The 17,264-nt window shown below is 35.2% G+C and overlaps 4 protein-coding genes and 1 non-coding gene across 5 annotated transcripts; all 5 read left to right on the top strand.

The window, feature by feature from the left end:
* The first annotated feature begins 846 nt into the window (after nt 1-846).
* LOC145618466 (gamma-interferon-responsive lysosomal thiol protein-like) lies at nt 847-3,052 on the top strand. The gene is made up of 5 exons (XM_081673238.1): nt 847-1,104; nt 1,181-1,246; nt 1,498-1,638; nt 2,508-2,600; nt 2,707-3,052. The coding sequence occupies exons 1-5, from the start codon at nt 847-849 to the stop codon at nt 2,863-2,865; spliced, it is 717 nt and encodes a 238-aa protein (XP_081529364.1). The 3' UTR covers nt 2,866-3,052.
* Nucleotides 3,053-3,703: 651 nt separating this feature from the next.
* Nucleotides 3,704-6,284, top strand: LOC145617291 (gamma-interferon-responsive lysosomal thiol protein-like). The gene is made up of 4 exons (XM_081671985.1): nt 3,704-4,253; nt 4,377-4,442; nt 5,463-5,555; nt 5,764-6,284. Exons 1-4 carry the CDS (start codon nt 3,999-4,001, stop codon nt 5,965-5,967), a joined length of 618 nt encoding a protein of 205 aa, XP_081528111.1. The 5' UTR covers nt 3,704-3,998; the 3' UTR covers nt 5,968-6,284.
* Nucleotides 6,285-6,877: 593 nt separating this feature from the next.
* On the top strand, nt 6,878-10,639 carry LOC145617608 (gamma-interferon-responsive lysosomal thiol protein-like). The gene is made up of 5 exons (XM_081672326.1): nt 6,878-7,291; nt 7,420-7,485; nt 8,279-8,419; nt 9,954-10,046; nt 10,147-10,639. The coding sequence occupies exons 1-5, from the start codon at nt 7,028-7,030 to the stop codon at nt 10,348-10,350; spliced, it is 768 nt and encodes a 255-aa protein (XP_081528452.1). The 5' UTR covers nt 6,878-7,027; the 3' UTR covers nt 10,351-10,639.
* Nucleotides 10,640-11,586: 947 nt separating this feature from the next.
* On the top strand, nt 11,587-11,668 carry TRNAS-CGA (transfer RNA serine (anticodon CGA)). The gene has a single exon. It is a non-coding gene; the product is annotated as a tRNA-Ser (tRNA).
* Nucleotides 11,669-11,800: 132 nt separating this feature from the next.
* LOC145617454 (eukaryotic translation initiation factor 2 subunit alpha homolog) lies at nt 11,801-16,673 on the top strand. Its single transcript, XM_081672159.1, has 7 exons — nt 11,801-12,268; nt 14,132-14,188; nt 14,270-14,356; nt 14,430-14,576; nt 15,249-15,353; nt 16,008-16,106; nt 16,286-16,673. Exons 1-7 carry the CDS (start codon nt 11,885-11,887, stop codon nt 16,433-16,435), a joined length of 1,029 nt encoding a protein of 342 aa, XP_081528285.1. The 5' UTR covers nt 11,801-11,884; the 3' UTR covers nt 16,436-16,673.
* Nucleotides 16,674-17,264: the final 591 nt, after the last annotated feature.

Here is a 17,264-nt window from a genome sequence, read left to right as displayed (position 1 = left end):
AAGAAAGAGATATGGGAGTAAATCAAATTTCATTATTCCCCATTACTCTTTGGACTTTTAATAGTTTAATTTTCATATCTATATGACATTCAAGTAGAAGTTGGAAAAAAAAAAAAGTAGGAGAGTCCATAAATCTCATCAGATCCTACTGAATCCTGCATACTTTATGTATTGCCATTATTTAACATTTACAGTAGTATAATCTAATTTTATTATTTTGATGACAGATAAGAGAGATGGATGAAATATATTTCTCTATAACAAACAATGCCATGCATCTAGGAGTTCTTTGTAAAGTATGGACGTGATTCGTGACCCCTCAGGCAATGCACCATGTTGATGGGTGAGTGCGTGACTAGTGTGTGCACCTCTTTTATCAGAGGGTGCATGGTACTTTTTCCAGAATGTACGTACTAGAAGCTCTAGAACTGCTCATTATCTCTTATGCACTATTTTTCACCCTGTATTCCTATATCATAGTCGATAACTACACTAGGAGAACATAAGTGCCAGTGAAACATTCTTGCACGTCTTGCAATTTCCTCATTCACTCAGTAACACAGTAGTGGGAAGAATTGTGCTATAAATGTCAGAATATTAGTGCTTAATGATGTGAACTTAATCCTAAAATAAGTCAATCGATCAAAAACGACAAAAAACAAATTTATGGTCTTTAATACATCAGTGCTACACTTCAAGTTTAAACATTGGGGGTTTCCTAAAGTGGAAAATGATGTCGGGAAACAAAGCTGAAACAATTTTACACTGCCACTTTTATAAATAGCAGTACTGATATATCTCCATTCTCCATTCTTTGCAAAATCCTCTGTTCTATTGACTGCAACAATGGCTTCTTTACTTATGCAGTGCTGTTTCTCTCTCTTTGCATACCTATCAATGATTCAAATCTGCTTAGGGACTACAAATTCGGCAGGAAATGTAAAGTTAGATTTGTACTATGAAAGCTTGTGTCCATTCAGTGCTAAGTTCATCATGCGCAAACTCCCAGTCATCTTTGAGAATGGATTAATGGACATTGTTGATCTTCGGCTTTTTCCTTGGGCCAATGCCAAGCTTGCTTCCAATAACTCCATTACTTGTCAGGTCTAATTTCATATACATTTGTTCCCCACTCTTTTACTTCTGATTTTTTTTTTAAATGTGTAAAATTTCATTTCAGCATGGTCCTAAGGAATGCTTACTTAACACTGTTGAAGCCTGTGCCATTGATGCATGGCCCGATGTGGTAAACTCTCTTACTTTTTTGCCTTTTTTTATGGAAGTGAATTAATGCATTGTAATTTTCTTGAGTTTCACTTATAAGCTGCTGATTTATCTATATACTTAAATTTCTTCTATGTTCTTTTGCCTAATTGCCTATTGTTTTCAGAGTGTATCTTATGTGCAGAAATTTTGTCTTTTGGTGTAGAAATTGAATGTTATTTCTGTAAATTAACATCTTACATATGATGCGAATTTGACTCTGACACATGACAGGATGTCCACGTCCCATTTATTTCATGTGTTGAGAGTCAGGCTTTCGCGGGCAAGCACAAGGAATGGGAAGCTTGTTTTAACGAGTTTGGTTTGGATCCAGAACCGGTTAATAAGTGTTACAAGGGTGAAGGTGGCAAACAGGTTAGCCTTTTTATTGTGCTTTATCTTTGTTTCATGCTAGCTTGTCATGTTCATGTAATCTAGAATTAACCTTCACTTTGCAATGTATGCTTCATTACTCATGATTTTATAATCTCCCGGAGTCTCCCGGAGAGTACTTGGTTAGCCTATTGTGTTCCTATCAATCAGGGTCTAAAGAATAGAACTTACTCCATGTCACTGACTTAAGGCTGCAAATCAGTATGGAATCTGTAGACTGAACATTATTTACTCTACTACAGTCAGGAGCCTCATGGTAGGCATTTGGGTGACCGTGATGATACTTGTATAGTTTGTAGTATCATTGTACCTTTTCTTGTCAAGGCGCATGTGGATAATTTGTAGTTTTATTGATCTTGAGATATCATATCATGGTTTATCATGATTGTCTCTGTATCATTTTTCTACAAGATACACTCTTGGTTTTTTGGGAATATTATACTCAGTTAATATCTTATTTACAAGCTAATTAGTAGGAAAGGATGCAAGCAAGCCAAATGTATGTGCCAAGATATACTGTAGTGCTTTGCAAGCTGCATTTTGAGTGCTCCCTTTGACCCTGTCTGTATGTGACTGTAATCATCTTGACCCTGGCTATCATTAGAACAGTAACATTTGCAGAAGAAAATTAATTGTATAAGTACTGGTGCTCGATAAACAGCTTCAAGCTGGCGAGTCATGGAATTAATCTCTATGTCGGTTTATATATTGGCACTGAATTGTCTTGCGCAGTTGCAAGACTTGCAGCACCACCCCCCCCCCCCCCCCTCTCGTCTGTTTTACTATTTCATTTTGCATCCTTTTTGTTCTGCCTTGGGTTGGCTGAATTGAACTATACAATTTCCATGCAGCTTGAATTAATATACGCAAATCTAACTGCCTCACTCAAACCTCCTCATGTATATGTGCCCTGGGTAGTTGTTGATGGACAACCCCTTGAAGATGTGAGTAAATCCAATTCTGTTATTCTTTTACTGATCTTTCTTTTCTTTCTTCAGAACGATTAATAACTTTTAAGTTAATAACTTCTGTTGAACTTTCTATGTATAGGATTATGAAAACTTCATTAGTCACATCTGCAAAGCTTACAAAGGGCTTCCACCTACTGCTTGCGTGAAAACATCCATAGCAAGTGCACGCAAGGGAGGATTTCATGCTCTCCCCCTGTCTGATACAGGAAACAAACCCCAAAGGCCCCGTTTCAAATGAAAAATTGGTCCTTTGTAGCGTCATGGATGGATTAGATGATATAACTATATAAGTCCTGCTGTCATGTAAAGACTGGTTGTTTTGGTATCAAGAAATCATAGGAGGCATATAGCTGTTATGTAATTAACAAACTTTGTATGCTGTAAAAAACTGTCAATTTTCTTAAGGCTTTTTCTTGGCAGTGGCAGCAATGTTTGTTTATTCTGTGTCCGTATACCAGTTTCACACTGCAGGTTTCTCAATAGGTGAATAAGGTTTCTTTGATGGTGGAATCAGGTTTCTTCACCTCGACATAGCAATATAGCTACAGCAAAAGAAAATCATCTCTCCTAGCATAAACATAAACTGGAAATGCATTTCATTGCTACTCAATTCTCTACAGTGGATATGAAAATGGTCAGAATAATTTCTGTTTAGTAAAAACAACTCGCGTGAATTGTTTTGCACATGTAGACCTTTAGTTGATCTAACACGTGTAAAGGTGTTTCCTAAACTTTTTTTAGCTGAGATGCACCGAAACAACACCATTTTGGCCTGTGATTAATGTCATTATTGCATGCTGTCCGCAAAAAGTAACAAAAATAAAAGCCTTGGCAATCAGATACAACTTAGTACTTACCATACATTAGTTAACAACATACAGCCCAATTTTCTGACTAGATTCACCCAGAATCTGGCCAAGTTCATTTGCCTTCATCCGCCTTATCTCAATCGGTCGAATCATCATCTGTAGCCATTAAAGAGTCCAACACGCCTTGCCATGTCTCTAATTCAATCAATAAAGACAATTACAGCTGGGAAAAAAAAAAAAAAAAAAAAAAACTATGCTGTAATAAAAGTCAGAAAATTAGTGTCATCTGACGTAAACTACTATGCTTATCCACTCAAAAAATTATTAAAAATCAGTTGAACAAATCAAACTACCTTAGCAAATATGTGAATCTTGTGTGTACTATACTGAAACCACAAAGATTCCTCAAACTAACTCTATAAAAGTGGGCCAAAAATCTGAAAGATTCTCACACTGCCACCTCTACTCTAAAAACATCCACACAATCAAGTCAATATAAGTAGAGATTCTAATGTATTTATGTTAGCTAGTTGATCACCATACTTTGTAACTTTATACAAAGATGGCTTTGATTTTGCGGCGGTGTTTCTATGTTCTTGCATACTTAGCTGTGATTCAAGTATGCTTAGGAAGTCCAAATTCGGCGAAAAAGGTTCCTTTAGATTTGTATTATGAGAGCTTGTGTCCTTATTGTGCCAATTTCATCCTTAATGAGCTGCCCATCATATTCGAGAATGGTTTGATTGATATTGTTGATCTTCGCCTATTTCCTTGGGGAAACGCCAGGCTCATTTCCAACAACTCTTTCATTTGCCAGGTCTGTATCCAACTGTTTAGTGCAAATGAAAAAGTACATCAATTTTTTAGAAACGGAGGGAGTAAATAATCATAAAAACTATTAAGACTGATTAATTGTTTTTGATTGATGATTTTATTTCAGCATGGTCCTAATGAATGCTTATTTAATACTATTGAAGCTTGTGCGATTGATGCTTGGCCTAATCTGGTAAATCTCTTTTGATTTGTAATTTACTTTGTTTATGTTATGTTTGCATTGAGTATATATATCATGATCCTTTTGATCCATTTTATACCAGTTGAGGAATTGGATCTAATACGGAGTATGTAATACGAGTACTAGTATAATTTAAAACCGTCTCAAACATATTAGAGGTCTCGTACTAATTTATAACCCGAATCTAACTCTTTGACAGGAAGATCAATTCCCATATATTACATGTGTTGAGTAGGGCTGCACAAAACTATCCGAGAATCCGAAAATCCGATAATCCGATCCGCAACCAATCCGAATTTTTGGATATCCGATCCGAGTTTTCATTTCGGATCGGATATCAGATCCGAAAAAGCGGATATCGGATGCGGATTTGGATATTAATTTTCAGAATTTCGGATATCCGATATCCGAAAGATATCCGAAATATAAAACCTAAAATAATATAATTTTTAAATTGTTCATATAAAACTAACCATGTATTATTAACTTATTGTAATATTCTTAATATATTTGATGATAATATTAATTGCAAAAGGACTACTATTTTTGTTAAAATATTTTGTACAACTTAGCGATAAAAAAACGGTTAAATTAGTGAAATTTAGAAAGTAATCATAACAATTTTACTTAATATTGGATAATGGATATCTGAAGCATCCGATCCGAAAATTTTGGATATCCGAATATCGGATATCCGAATTTTTCAAATCGGATTTGGATATCAATTTTTGATATCCGAGTCTTCGGATATCCGATCCGAAATCACATTTCGGATCGGATATCCGATCCGTGAACAGGCCTAGTGTTGAGAGTCAGGTTTCTGAGGGCAAGTACACCCAATGGGAAACCTGTTTCAAGGAGTTGGGTTTGGATCCAAAACCTGTGATTAGCTGTTACAATAGCGAACATGGCAAAAAGGTCAGTCATATTTGTTGCTCTCTAATCACAGTTTCTTGCTAGTTTGTCTGTAAATGTAATTCGAAATTAACTCATCAAGTTCCATGTATGCAGCTTCAGCTAAAATATGCAGCTCTAACTGCTGCACTCAAACCTCCTCATAGATATGTGCCTTGGGTAGTTGTGGCCGGAGAACCCCTTCTTGAGGTGAGACATACCAATTCTGTTGCCCTCAATACTGTAAATTCTATGCACGTAGCAGCCTGCAAGTTTCATACACGTACACACAGGCACATGAGGTGCATGTACAACACTGTTCGAGTGTACATTAGAAGATGTTCTGCATCATTATATATCATTTCTTTTTTCAAAATGATTAATAACTAATCTTTCTTTTTTTTCTTCAATGTTATAGGATTATGAAAACTTTATTAGTTACATCTGCAAAGCTTACAAAGGACCTCCACATAGTGCTTGCAAGAAAGCATCATTCGCAAGTGTTCTGAGAGGAAAGACTAATCATGATCACCCTGTCTGCTACACAGAACAGACTGCAAAGGCGCAATTCCTGGTTGATATTTGGTCTTCCATAACATCATGGATTGATCAAATGATATAAAGGAAATCCTGTTGTGTAAAAGACATCGCGGTGGTTTTTTTTTAATGTGTCTATTATCATCTAGGCATGTAACTACTGTGATGTAAGTAATAACCTTGTCTGTTTTAAGAGTGTTGTTAAATTCTGAGTTTTCTATTGGCACCAGTATAACCCTGCACGCTTCCTTGATGATGGGAGCAGGTTGTTCAAATCTTATTAGATGGAGTAATTAATGAAATTATCTCTTTTCGAGATAAGGTAGGTTGATCAGTGAGATGTAATTCATACCAATATCCTGCTAGTTAGTATAATGAGCTAAAAGTTGCTTGTAAATTAAAGATGGTGGTGTACATGTCCTCCGGCCAACATCGTTGCCATTCATGACTTTGTTATCCTCTTAACCCTGAATTATATTGGCCAAGGCTCTCAATGATTTCAATAATCATCTTGAGTTGGTAACCGTTACACCACTTCACAACTTTGTACATTTGAGTATGTCACTTAAAATTGGATTGAAGACATTGATCCTTTTTAAACATTTGAATTGGTTAAAGAAGTTAGGATGGTTACTTTGCCTATCATGCAAGATGAATGAACAATGTGGCAATGTGCCTAGTATGGCACGCAAATGAAAGATGATCCCTTTCACTACTCTTAACTAAGCTTCCATACAACTTCTAAATGAATACATAATTTCCTGTAACTTTTAGATACACCCGAGTGTATGATAAAATCTCCTGAATACTTAACCATTATTCTTTTAGTTCTGACCTTCATATCACCAATTAATTACAAAACTGCATTTAAACTTTCTTCCCTTTTACTCCGAATACTTTTCTATGTACACCCGAGTCTACAATAAAATTAACATCGGCCAATTAATTGGGCAAGCAATACAGCCCATTTCCTGAACTAGGTTCATCACAACCTGAAGAAGTTGATTTTCCCTCCATTCTCTGTCTCTCTTTCTTCCACATTGCATATTTGCATGCAACAAACAAACAATCAATAAATCAATCAAAAACCCTTAAATTCCAAAATCAAAAATATAATATTTCCAGAATCCTCAGTTCATCCAAAAATGGCGTCGTCTCCAAATCTTCGCCGAATTTTCTCTCTCCTCCTCTCATACCTAACAATCACCCAAATCTGCTCAGCAACTTCAAATTCTGCAGAAAAAGTAAAGCTAGATTTGTACTACGAAAGCTTGTGTCCGTACAGTGCTGACTTCATCATCAACGACCTCGCAATCATCTTCCAAAATGGGTTAATCGACATCGTTGACCTTCGCCTTTTTCCTTGGGGCAATGCTAAGCTTACTTCCAATAATTCCTTTACTTGCCAGGTTTGATTGATTCAACATTTTTATGATTTTTATCGATTTTATCGAAATTGAATTTGATTAATGGTGATTTATTGGTTTTGATTAATGGTGATTTATTGGTTTTGATTGATGATTAATGGTGATTTCAGCATGGTCCTAATGAATGTTTGCTTAATACTGTTGAAGCTTGTGCCATTCATGCTTGGCCTAATCTGGTACATTTTCTTCTTTTGACAATTTTTGACTTTATTTTACCAAATTTATCATATACTTTGAAATTATTTGATACATTTCTTAAATTAGGGTTAATTTAGCATTGCTTGGCAAAATCAAATATTTATTTCTGTTACTCGTTGATTGATGCAACTAATGTTTGATTTTGCTTATTATTTCTAGTTTTAGCTCCTTACATACACTGCAAACCTAAAGTTGGTATATAGTTTTTTGGATTATTTTTCTAATACTTTTGATACAAACTTTAACACTTCAGAATTTGGAATAATTTGGTAGATCTGCATGTTTGTGTTTGTGAAGTATTTCTTGAATTTTATACATATTTGGTGCAGTTTCATCTACTCACATTATTTTGCTTATATTGTCTTGTTTGATATTATATTTCTATGTTTTTGTTTAAATGTGTCAATTTGAGATCATAAAATCAGTTTGGTCTAAATTTGAATTGATATGATATGGAATGTAATCTGGTGGGACTGCTGAGTTCAATAGCTGCATTTTTTGTGATGTTTGGCTGGTGGGGGTTCATCTAAATATACCAATTTCGGATAATTTTGTTTTAACTTTTTGCGCTTGCTATGCCAATTGTTTTGATAATTTTATGAGAGCATGTAGATAATTGAGAGTGTGATTTGCATGTATCTTAGTCATTTTGTTTAAAGTTTGCACTCCTTTTATAAACTTGTTTCGATTTGTGTCTTCTTATATAGATGGAAGAATCTGCTTTTTGTAAAACAGAAGCTAATGTATGTTGTGGATCAAACTCTTTGGCAGGATGACCACTTCCCATTTATTACTTGCGTTGAGAGTCTTGTTTATGAGGGCAAGTACTATCAGTGGGAAACTTGTTTCAAGGAATTGGGTTTGGATCCAGAACCTATTACTGATTGTTACAAGAGTGAAGCTGGAAAGAAGGTCAGTCTTCTATGGGGCAGAATTTTCATTGTTTCTTGCTAGCTTGTTTTGATAATATGAGTGAAAACCAAAATTTACCTTATTTTGATCCATACATTAGCTCTCAGTTTTCATCTTTAGCATGGAAATATTTGCCACCTTTGGACCGACTTGTGTTAGTTACATACCATTGATATATTTTGTGTATACACAAATACATTATAATAGACCTTTGGACCAACGTGTGTTATTTACATACCTTTGATATATATGCGTATACACAAATACAGTATAATTGAAGATGAGTCAGTTCACTCAATTGTATTCCAAATTATTTAGGGTCTAAAGCAATCAAAATTCTCCTCATCACTTGATTTATTATACTATTATAGGTTAAACCGTTTTTACTCCACCAGGAGCCTTGTTAGAGGCAATAAGGTAACTGGCACCATTGGCGGATCTATGAAGGGGCCTGGGTGGCACCGGCCCCCCAAAATTTTTATTTATTTATTTAAGTAAATGTATAAATTTATAGGTTAAATACAATTTTAATGCAATAAATTACATCAAATTAGCTTTGTCATAGTGGTAATGCATTGAGTTTGGACTAAAAGTCTTAGGTTCAGGTCCTTATACAAGCATTTTAATTATTTTTTTTATTTAGTGCCCTCCACACTAAATATTCTACATCCGCCTAAGTGCAATGCATAAATGTTTATTCTAGTGTACATGATCAATCAGTAAGCAACCAATAAGATAAGGTGCTTTTCCTTTTATATAGATTTGATAAAATTTAATTATTAGTACGAATTTACGAAAGAACAGGAGCAGGCTTGCTGCATCTATTTAGAGCATTGTCACATGTGTTCTGAAGTGTGAAATTTATTCATATCAAGAGTTCTATGAAGGAATTAGGAATGAAGATATCCAGAAGAAAGTGGGATTTGGAATTGAAAATAATATAAGGGACTAATGGAGAATAGGCTACATTGGTTTTGGGCATGTCAGACGTCTAACTAATAACTACAGGATGCTCTGGTATAGGAGGAGGGTTGGGGTGAATAGTATGGAGATCTCCAATGAGCCAAGGATGGCCAAACATGACTTGGATGGAAGATTTTATCAGGGAATGAACGAAGTAGGCCTGTAAGAGGATGTAACAGTATAGCTCTCGATAAGAGGATCTTTGTGGATGAGCATAAAAGTTAGATTTTTGGTTCATGCAGCCAACCCCATCTTATAAATAAGGCATTAGTTTTGATGCTGTTGATGTGTTTTATGATGGAAAATACTAGTGATTTTCAGGCAGGATTTTATGAAGATTTACCTTTTTTGCTAAGCTCTTTCTAGTCTGGTAAACATTGATACATGTTTAAGTACAATAAGTACTTTCTAATTTGAGACATAGAAGATTTACTTTGTAGTAACACATCGGAAACATATATCCCCCAACCTCTCTCTCTGGCCTAATTTTATCATGTCTGGGTAGCTATTTATGTATTTCTATTGTTTATGTCTTCTTCTGGTTGATTTTCACATATCGAGTTCCATGCAGCTTGAACTAAAGTACGCAGCACTAACAGCTGCCCTCAAACCTCCACATGAATATGTGCCTTGGGTAGTTGTGGATGGACAACCACTCCTTGAGGTGAGGAACATCAATTCTGTATTTCTTAGTCCTCTTGATTGATCTGTTTGTTCTTCAGCACGATGAAAAACTTATTATTGTATAAATTTCTACGTTATAGGATTTTGAAGACTTTATAACTTACATATGCAAAGCTTACAATGGACCTCAACCTAGTGCCTGTAATGAAGTATCCTTTGCAAGTGCTAAGAGAAAGAAGACTAGTCATGTTCGCCCTGTTTCCTACACAGAACAGACCACAAAGGCGACATTTCTAATGAATATCCGGTCCTTCATAAAATCATGGATGGATTTGATGATCTAAATTATGCTATTGTGTAAAACAGTTGTTTTCTCAGTATCAAGAAGTCATAAAGGCTTAAACAAAGTAGCTGTAATTTGTATATAATGTTTGTTGTAGAATTTGTTAAGTTCACTCTAGTTTCCAAAATTCCAATGGGCAACAATGTTTATGTCTCATGAATGTTGTCTATATGAACCAGTTGTACTCCGCATAGACAACATTTCCAACTGCATAGACAACAATTTATGTTTCAATAGGAGTACGAAGTTTGTATATAATGAATGTTTTAGAATTTGTTAAATTCACTCTAGTTTCCAAAATTTCCGGCCTCAAAGCCCTAGCCACTGAATTTCGACCACCCATAAAGCTCCTCCTATTGAATTTCGACCACTTCTAAAACCCTAGCCACCACCAAATTTCGCACTCCTAAAACCCTAACCACCACCTAATTCCAACCCCCTGTTTAGCCAACACCAAATTATGACCCCTCCCTACTTCCCTAGCCCCAACCGAGGTGAGTTGATTTCGTTGTCGGATGGTTGACATGAAAGATCGGGGGAGATGAAGAATAAACGTTAAAAATGTGGACCCTAGTGCCCTACTAACGAATTCATGGACATAATTGTTACTTGATGGTGAAATTCAAATTTTTGGAAATTTTGTTAGTGCTAAAATAAAACTTTTATTTATATATGTGGTAAAAGCCAATAAATAGTTTTATTTAGACGGTGAAAGTCAAAGGCCCTGTTTGGGAGAAAGCTGAAAGCTGAAGCTGATTGAGTTATCTGATTTTGACTAGCTGATTTTATTAACGGATTTGACTAACTTATTGTATTAACTGATTATATAAAACTGTTTGGTAAATAGCTGATAGCTTAAAGGTGTTAGAGTATGTGAAATGACCAATAAGCTAATTGTGGAGTAGGTAGTTTAGATAGGATTTTAAATTAAATGAGGTTATAAGTGTCATTTCACAATAATTAATGAATAAGCTAATTGAAAAAGCTCCTAAAATGAGCTTTTTCAAAAAGAGCTTATTTAGTGGAATAAGCTCTTTCAATAAGCTTACTACTAAACACTTGTATTAGCTTATTTGACTAGTCAATCAACTAAAGTTAGTCAAATAAGCTAATATACCCCCAATAAGCTAACTACCAAACAGGCCAAAATTTTCTGAAATTGATTGTAAAAATTGTCCATTGCAGCAGAGAAAATTATTAATTCATAAACTTGAACACGTAATAAAGGTATCAAGTTGTCAATATGTCCGAGTGGTTAAGGAGACAGACTCGAAATCTGTTGGGCTTTGCCTGCGCAGGTTCGAATCCTGCTGTTGACGACATTCTTTCATCTTATTTTTAATCAAAATTTTATTCACCAAAACGACGACGTTTTAAACCCCACGCAAACCTTCCGATAAAAGAATCCAGAAATATAAAAACAACCCAGCAGCAGCAATTCACTATTCTTCTGAAAATCATCTTCTTCTTCAACTCTCCCAAAAAAACCCTAATTCCCAAATTTTACCTCTTTCTCTCTCCTCCGATTCGCATCAATGGCAGGCGGAGGCCCCAATTTGGAATGTCGGATGTACGAATCTCGATACCCAGAAGTGGATATGGCGGTGATGATTCAGGTGAAGAACATCGCAGACATGGGTGCGTATGTTTCTCTTTTGGAGTACAACAATATCGAAGGAATGATCCTTTTCTCTGAACTTTCTCGTCGTCGTATTCGGAGTGTTAACAGTCTTATTCGGGTGGGTCGTACTGAACCCGTTATGGTTCTTAGGGTTGATAAGGAAAAGGGTTACATCGATCTTAGTAAACGTAGGGTTTCTGAAGAAGATATTGCTCAATGTGAGGAACGCTATAATAAGAGTAAGCTTGTTCATTCGATTATGCGTCATGTTGCTGAAACTATGAACATGGATTTGGAGGTATTTTTTTTCTTCTCTTTCTCTTAATTTGGGTTTAGTTTTGATATTTTATTGTGAATTTATCAATTTTGTTTGTTATTGATGGATTATTGTTTCAAAGCTTATTAATTTTGCAGTATTGTTTATATTTATATGATGTTTGTTGTTTTAATTGAGGATTTTGCTGGTGTTGATGGTGAATTATAATATTTTAACGAGTATAATGTGATTCTATTTTCCCTCAAGTAATTGAAAACTCTGACGTTGGTATTGACACTTGAGACTAGGCAATTGGTATTTAATTAAAAACCGAAAAGATTGGATTCTTTTCATAGGATTAGCTAATTTGACACTTTAACACATGCTTGTATTCGAATTGAGTTGGGAAGTACGAGTGGTGTAGGTTCAATTTACTTATCTTAGTTAAATTGTAATTCTTATGCATTAAGTGTGAGGTTCTTTGGTTTTGCTTCATTTGTTTGTTCAATCATGGATTTTGTACAAGGGGTTCTGTTTGAGGAATTTAATGTTATTTAATTGGATCAAGTATATTTGCACATTGGAAATTTGCACCGGTTGTTACTCTCATGGCTTGAAAAGTTTTCTAGTTTTGCTATCGGATTGATTTGTTAATGAAACATTCATTAACTTCTTTTTATCATCTGTAGATTCTAGTAGCAACTATTGTTTTACTTTGTTGATTAAAGTTAGTAATATAAGGATGGTAACAAAGTTTTTGTGTTTTTTGTATAATGTAATGTCCCGTAAGGTATTCTTTTACTATTGGTAATGATAACATGATTTTGTTAGTCAGGGCCTTGGGAGGTCCAGGTGTTCTTATATGGTTATACCCCATTACCCCCCATCTGAACGAACTGATTGAGGAGAAATGGAATATGGATATTTTTTTCTTCTCATTTCAGCTTCCTCGTGCTCGTTATTGATGATTAATGGGCTGTGTGGATTTTGGGAAGTAGTGATAAGTCACCTGCAGTGTGGAAGTCTGATCTAAACTACAATATTGCCTTTTGTACTTCATTGGACTCATGTTGAGCTAGCTGGAAATTTTTGAGAAAGGGCAGCATGGGCAAGTTGCACTGTGTTGTAGTTTTATAAGAAAGAATTTTTTTTTAATTTTTTTTTATTTTAAAAAAAAAATTTAATTTTTTAGTTTTATTGTTTATTTTATTTATTTTATTTATTTTTTGTATAACCTTGTATAGTAGTTAACAATGGTAACACTTTGTTTGGGACAAAGAATGTATTGAAACTTGGGAGTTGAAGGAAGTCGGTTGTGTTTTCCTTTCATCTCTATTGACTTTCAAAGTCTTTTTATAGGAGAAGAGAGTGTAAGGAATATGATTCACCTTTTGAACTTCTAGGTCAATCTTTGTAACTAAGGTAGACTTGGCTGTAAATAACTTAACTAGAAGGATGCATGTCCATCTGACTCTGAAGTGCTGTGATATTTACAAGAAATTGCAGATGAATCACTTCATCAGTGTTAGAACTATGTTGTTTAGTGGGCTTGAATTTGGGTTTTGTTTTTGTGGATTAATTTTGCTGCTGAACCTTAAATCACATGCCTTACATAACTTTTTAGTTTTGATGACTGGATATGCCCCTTCTGACTTCTGAGTTGTATGTAATCTCTAGTCTCCATGCTCTATTTTGAGCTACTTAAGAATCAACATGCTGTCGAATTCACTGGGCATCTGTTCTCGATCATGCTTCTTCTCTTCTGCTTTATTTAACCTCTTTTTCTGTATATATTTTAGTGTGTTTACCCCTTTTTACTTAGCAAAAGAAAATTTTGATTTATGCATTGGACATGATGGTTGAATCTTCATGCTGGCTTGATTAAATGTGTTTTCCATTATGCAGGATTTATATATACGTATAGGGTGGCCTCTGTATCGGAAGTATGGTCATGCTTTTGAGGTAATTTTCATTTTGTTTCCTTCTTCTATTCACGATGACTTTTTTCTTCGATAAATTTCTAAGCTTCTTTCATTAAAATAGGCATTCAAGGTAATTGTGAATGACCCTGACACTATTTTGGATCCACTCACCTATGAAGTCAAAGAAACTGGTCCTGATGGTCAGGAGGTATGCAAATTTTCCCGCTTTTCATTTTCATTGGTGATAATTTTGGTTCAGGTCTCATATGCACTCACTGCAGGTAACAAAAGTGATCCCTGCTGTGACCCCAGAGATCAAGGTTTCTCTGATTAAAAATATTAGACGAAGAATGACTCCTCAACCTCTAAAAATCCGTGCTGATATTGAAATGAAATGTTTCCACTTTGACGGAGTGCTTCATATCAAGGTAGGTGTTCATTTTCACTGAACTTGTGTGGTTGAGGTAATTATGTTTTTGAGGCTTCTACATAGGTTTTAAAGTATTGATGTTTTAGGATCTAGTATTGCGATTTGGTTGTTATTAATATTAGAGTTGCATGAGTTCAAATATGTGATGATATATAGTTAGACCTGTACACACTGATCCTTTTATGGATATGTGATGATAAAGTTTCAGTGCCTTTATATCTTTAAGCTTATGAATTCTTCAGCTTTAGTTCCCGATACAGAGTTCTCTTCTTCCTCCATCACTCTTTTTGTTTTTTTTACTTGATTGAATTTTAGTTTTAGATGTTGCATTCTTTGCTGTCAAGATTTTGTTCCAGTTAGTGTTTAATTATGGTACTAATTTAGGGGATGAAATTTGTGTTGTGATAATTGTGTTAATATACTTGAAGATGTGCAATTTATCATTTAGCTTCTTTCTATGAAAATGACTTGAACTGCTGGGACTTTTAAAGTCATTATTTCTGTGTTGTGTCACATCTATATTTATTTTTTTGGAGCCTGATCTGAGCTGTAGAAATGGCCATCTTCTTTCACCTGATCTGAGCTCTCATGGTTTCGAAGGTTGTCTTGTAATTCTATTGGTGGTTGTTACATTTATTCTAAATCCATTGACGGATATAATGATATGCAGGAAGCTATGCGTAAAGCTGAAGCCTCTGGAACAGAAGATTGCCCTGTGAAAATTAAACTAGTTGCTCCACCACTTTATGTCTTGACCACTCAGACTCTTGATAAGGTTAGTTCACCTTCTCGGAGAGAATATGTAAAAATATGTTGTTTGACATTTTGAAGAAATTATGTGTCCTTTTGAGAAAAGTGAAAACCTTACTTGCTAGTGGAATGTGATTTATATGGAATTATGGACCCTCCGATGGCAATTGCCATTATGTGGCAATTCTTATCCTGTATATAGGTTTTTCAATGTCATTAGCTGAAAGCTTTTTCATGCTTCTGCAATATAGGGTGAGCCTTATTTTTTTTTTTTTTTATCTTTACATTTGGATGGTCTTGTGGACACTTGAATACAGAAGTCAGAATTTCAAAGTTGAGTTATTTATAAAGCAAGACTTGCTATGCAAGGCTGTTCAAATTTCTGTTGATTAGTTTTCAACTGTTCAAATTATTGATATAGGCTCATAGTTTTGTCCTATTTAAACAAGGGTAGACAACAACAAACCACCCCCCCCCCCCCCCCCCCCCCCCCCCCCCAAGAAAGGGAAATTAAAAATCACAATCTCTGAAACATAAGGTTGCAATTCTTCTTACTATTTATGTTTCTGCTTGCAAATTTTTTTTAAGTTGTCCTTGGTTGGAGTGTGTGGGTTTATATTTTCCCGTAGATCTTTAATTCTCAATATGTCCGTCAATAATGTTTTGGGTATCTTTGCAGGAGCAAGGCCTTTCCACCCTTCACAAGGCAATTGAAGCTTGTACTAAAGAAATTGAACAACACAAGGGAAAGCTGGTGGTGAAGGAGGCGCCAAGAACTGTAAATTTCTTCGTCCTAACTTTATATTCCTTTTCAATTTGTGGTGATCCTGTCCCCTTTTTTAGTGCCTGATCTGCTGATTGCGAGTGTTTGAGCCTTATTGGGGATAATTTTTTCCCGCCTGATCTGAGGGCTGAGAATGTGTATTTTGTATGCTAATTATTGACTTTGGGGTGCAGGTGAGTGAAAGGGATGATAAACTATTCCTGGAGCAATTGGAGAGTTTGCGTAGGGGAAACACTGAGAAGAGCGGTGATGAAAACAGTGAAGATGAAGATGAAACTGGAATGGGTGATGCTGATATTGAAAACGCCGGGTTAAACGAATAGGTTGAATCTAGAAGAAAATTAATAGAATGGGGGAGTTGATGGCAGATTATTTTCTCCTCAACCTTGCCAATGAATTTTCTTACTATTTATTGTTGGATTGGTTGAGATATGTACATGGCCGTAAAAAGGCTTCTTTTTGGCTACTTGGTAGTTTGAGTTCCCTGAGGTTGTTGATTGTTATGCTACAAAATTTAGTTAAAGACGACTACATGAGATTAATTCACATAGTTTTGGTAAATGTGCTATATTTATGCAGGTGTGTACTCACTACTGCCTTGATAATGATTTCATGAACTCCGTAGTTTGTCGTTGGATAACAATACTGGGGTCATCGTTTTTATTCATGTTCAATGCATATTCTTCATTATCTACTGAAAAGCCAATGTTTCTTGATGAATAAAATCAAATCAAATCAAATGATAACAAGAATAAGATACTCTATGCTTGATTTGTATGCTTTTTCACTCCTTTTTTTGGTTATGCATTTTCAATATGGCAAAAACAAAGAGTGTCGGTTGTTGATGTTAAAAAGTTCTTAACAGCGATAGCAAATCATCATTGAGTAGGGGCCCTAGAAAGAGCAGCAAGATCTTTGCACAAAGTTGGACAATAGAATAGACCCCCACCTAAATTTGAAGCAGAGCCTTAAGTGTCTCGTGCCTTTTGTCCTTTGATCTAACCCTCGGTACCTCAAGGTTTAAAAGAGCCAACCTAACCCAAGAGAAAAGATGCAAACTAGAGGACATATCTATAACCCGAAATCCACGGCATTTTCATTAACAACACGCGTAAACTAGTAACTGTTAACATTTTTTTTTAAATGATAAAG

The sequence above is a fragment of the Chenopodium album genome, chromosome 26 (genome assembly GCF_948465745.1).
Source record: "Chenopodium album chromosome 26, dcCheAlbu1.1, whole genome shotgun sequence".
Classification (NCBI taxonomy): Eukaryota; Viridiplantae; Streptophyta; class Magnoliopsida; order Caryophyllales; family Amaranthaceae; genus Chenopodium; species Chenopodium album.
This window is presented reverse-complemented; position numbering and strand designations above follow the sequence as displayed.

Coding starts and splice junctions, on each gene's coding strand:
- LOC145618466 (XM_081673238.1), top strand. CDS start 847: ATGGCTTCTTTACTTATGCAGTGCTGTTTCTCTCTCTTTGCATACCTA. Junction 1,105..1,180: donor ATAACTCCATTACTTGTCAG/GTCTAATTTCAT, acceptor ATTTCATTTCAG/CATGGTCCTAAGGAATGCTT. Junction 1,247..1,497: donor TTGATGCATGGCCCGATGTG/GTAAACTCTCTT, acceptor GACACATGACAG/GATGTCCACGTCCCATTTAT.
- LOC145617291 (XM_081671985.1), top strand. CDS start 3,999: ATGGCTTTGATTTTGCGGCGGTGTTTCTATGTTCTTGCATACTTAGCT. Junction 4,443..5,462: donor TTGATGCTTGGCCTAATCTG/GTAAATCTCTTT, acceptor CCATGTATGCAG/CTTCAGCTAAAATATGCAGC. Junction 5,556..5,763: donor CCGGAGAACCCCTTCTTGAG/GTGAGACATACC, acceptor TCAATGTTATAG/GATTATGAAAACTTTATTAG.
- LOC145617454 (XM_081672159.1), top strand. CDS start 11,885: ATGGCAGGCGGAGGCCCCAATTTGGAATGTCGGATGTACGAATCTCGA. Junction 14,357..14,429: donor CTGGTCCTGATGGTCAGGAG/GTATGCAAATTT, acceptor CACTCACTGCAG/GTAACAAAAGTGATCCCTGC. Junction 15,354..16,007: donor CCACTCAGACTCTTGATAAG/GTTAGTTCACCT, acceptor GTATCTTTGCAG/GAGCAAGGCCTTTCCACCCT.
- LOC145617608 (XM_081672326.1), top strand. CDS start 7,028: ATGGCGTCGTCTCCAAATCTTCGCCGAATTTTCTCTCTCCTCCTCTCA. Junction 7,292..7,419: donor ATAATTCCTTTACTTGCCAG/GTTTGATTGATT, acceptor TGGTGATTTCAG/CATGGTCCTAATGAATGTTT. Junction 8,420..9,953: donor AGAGTGAAGCTGGAAAGAAG/GTCAGTCTTCTA, acceptor AGTTCCATGCAG/CTTGAACTAAAGTACGCAGC.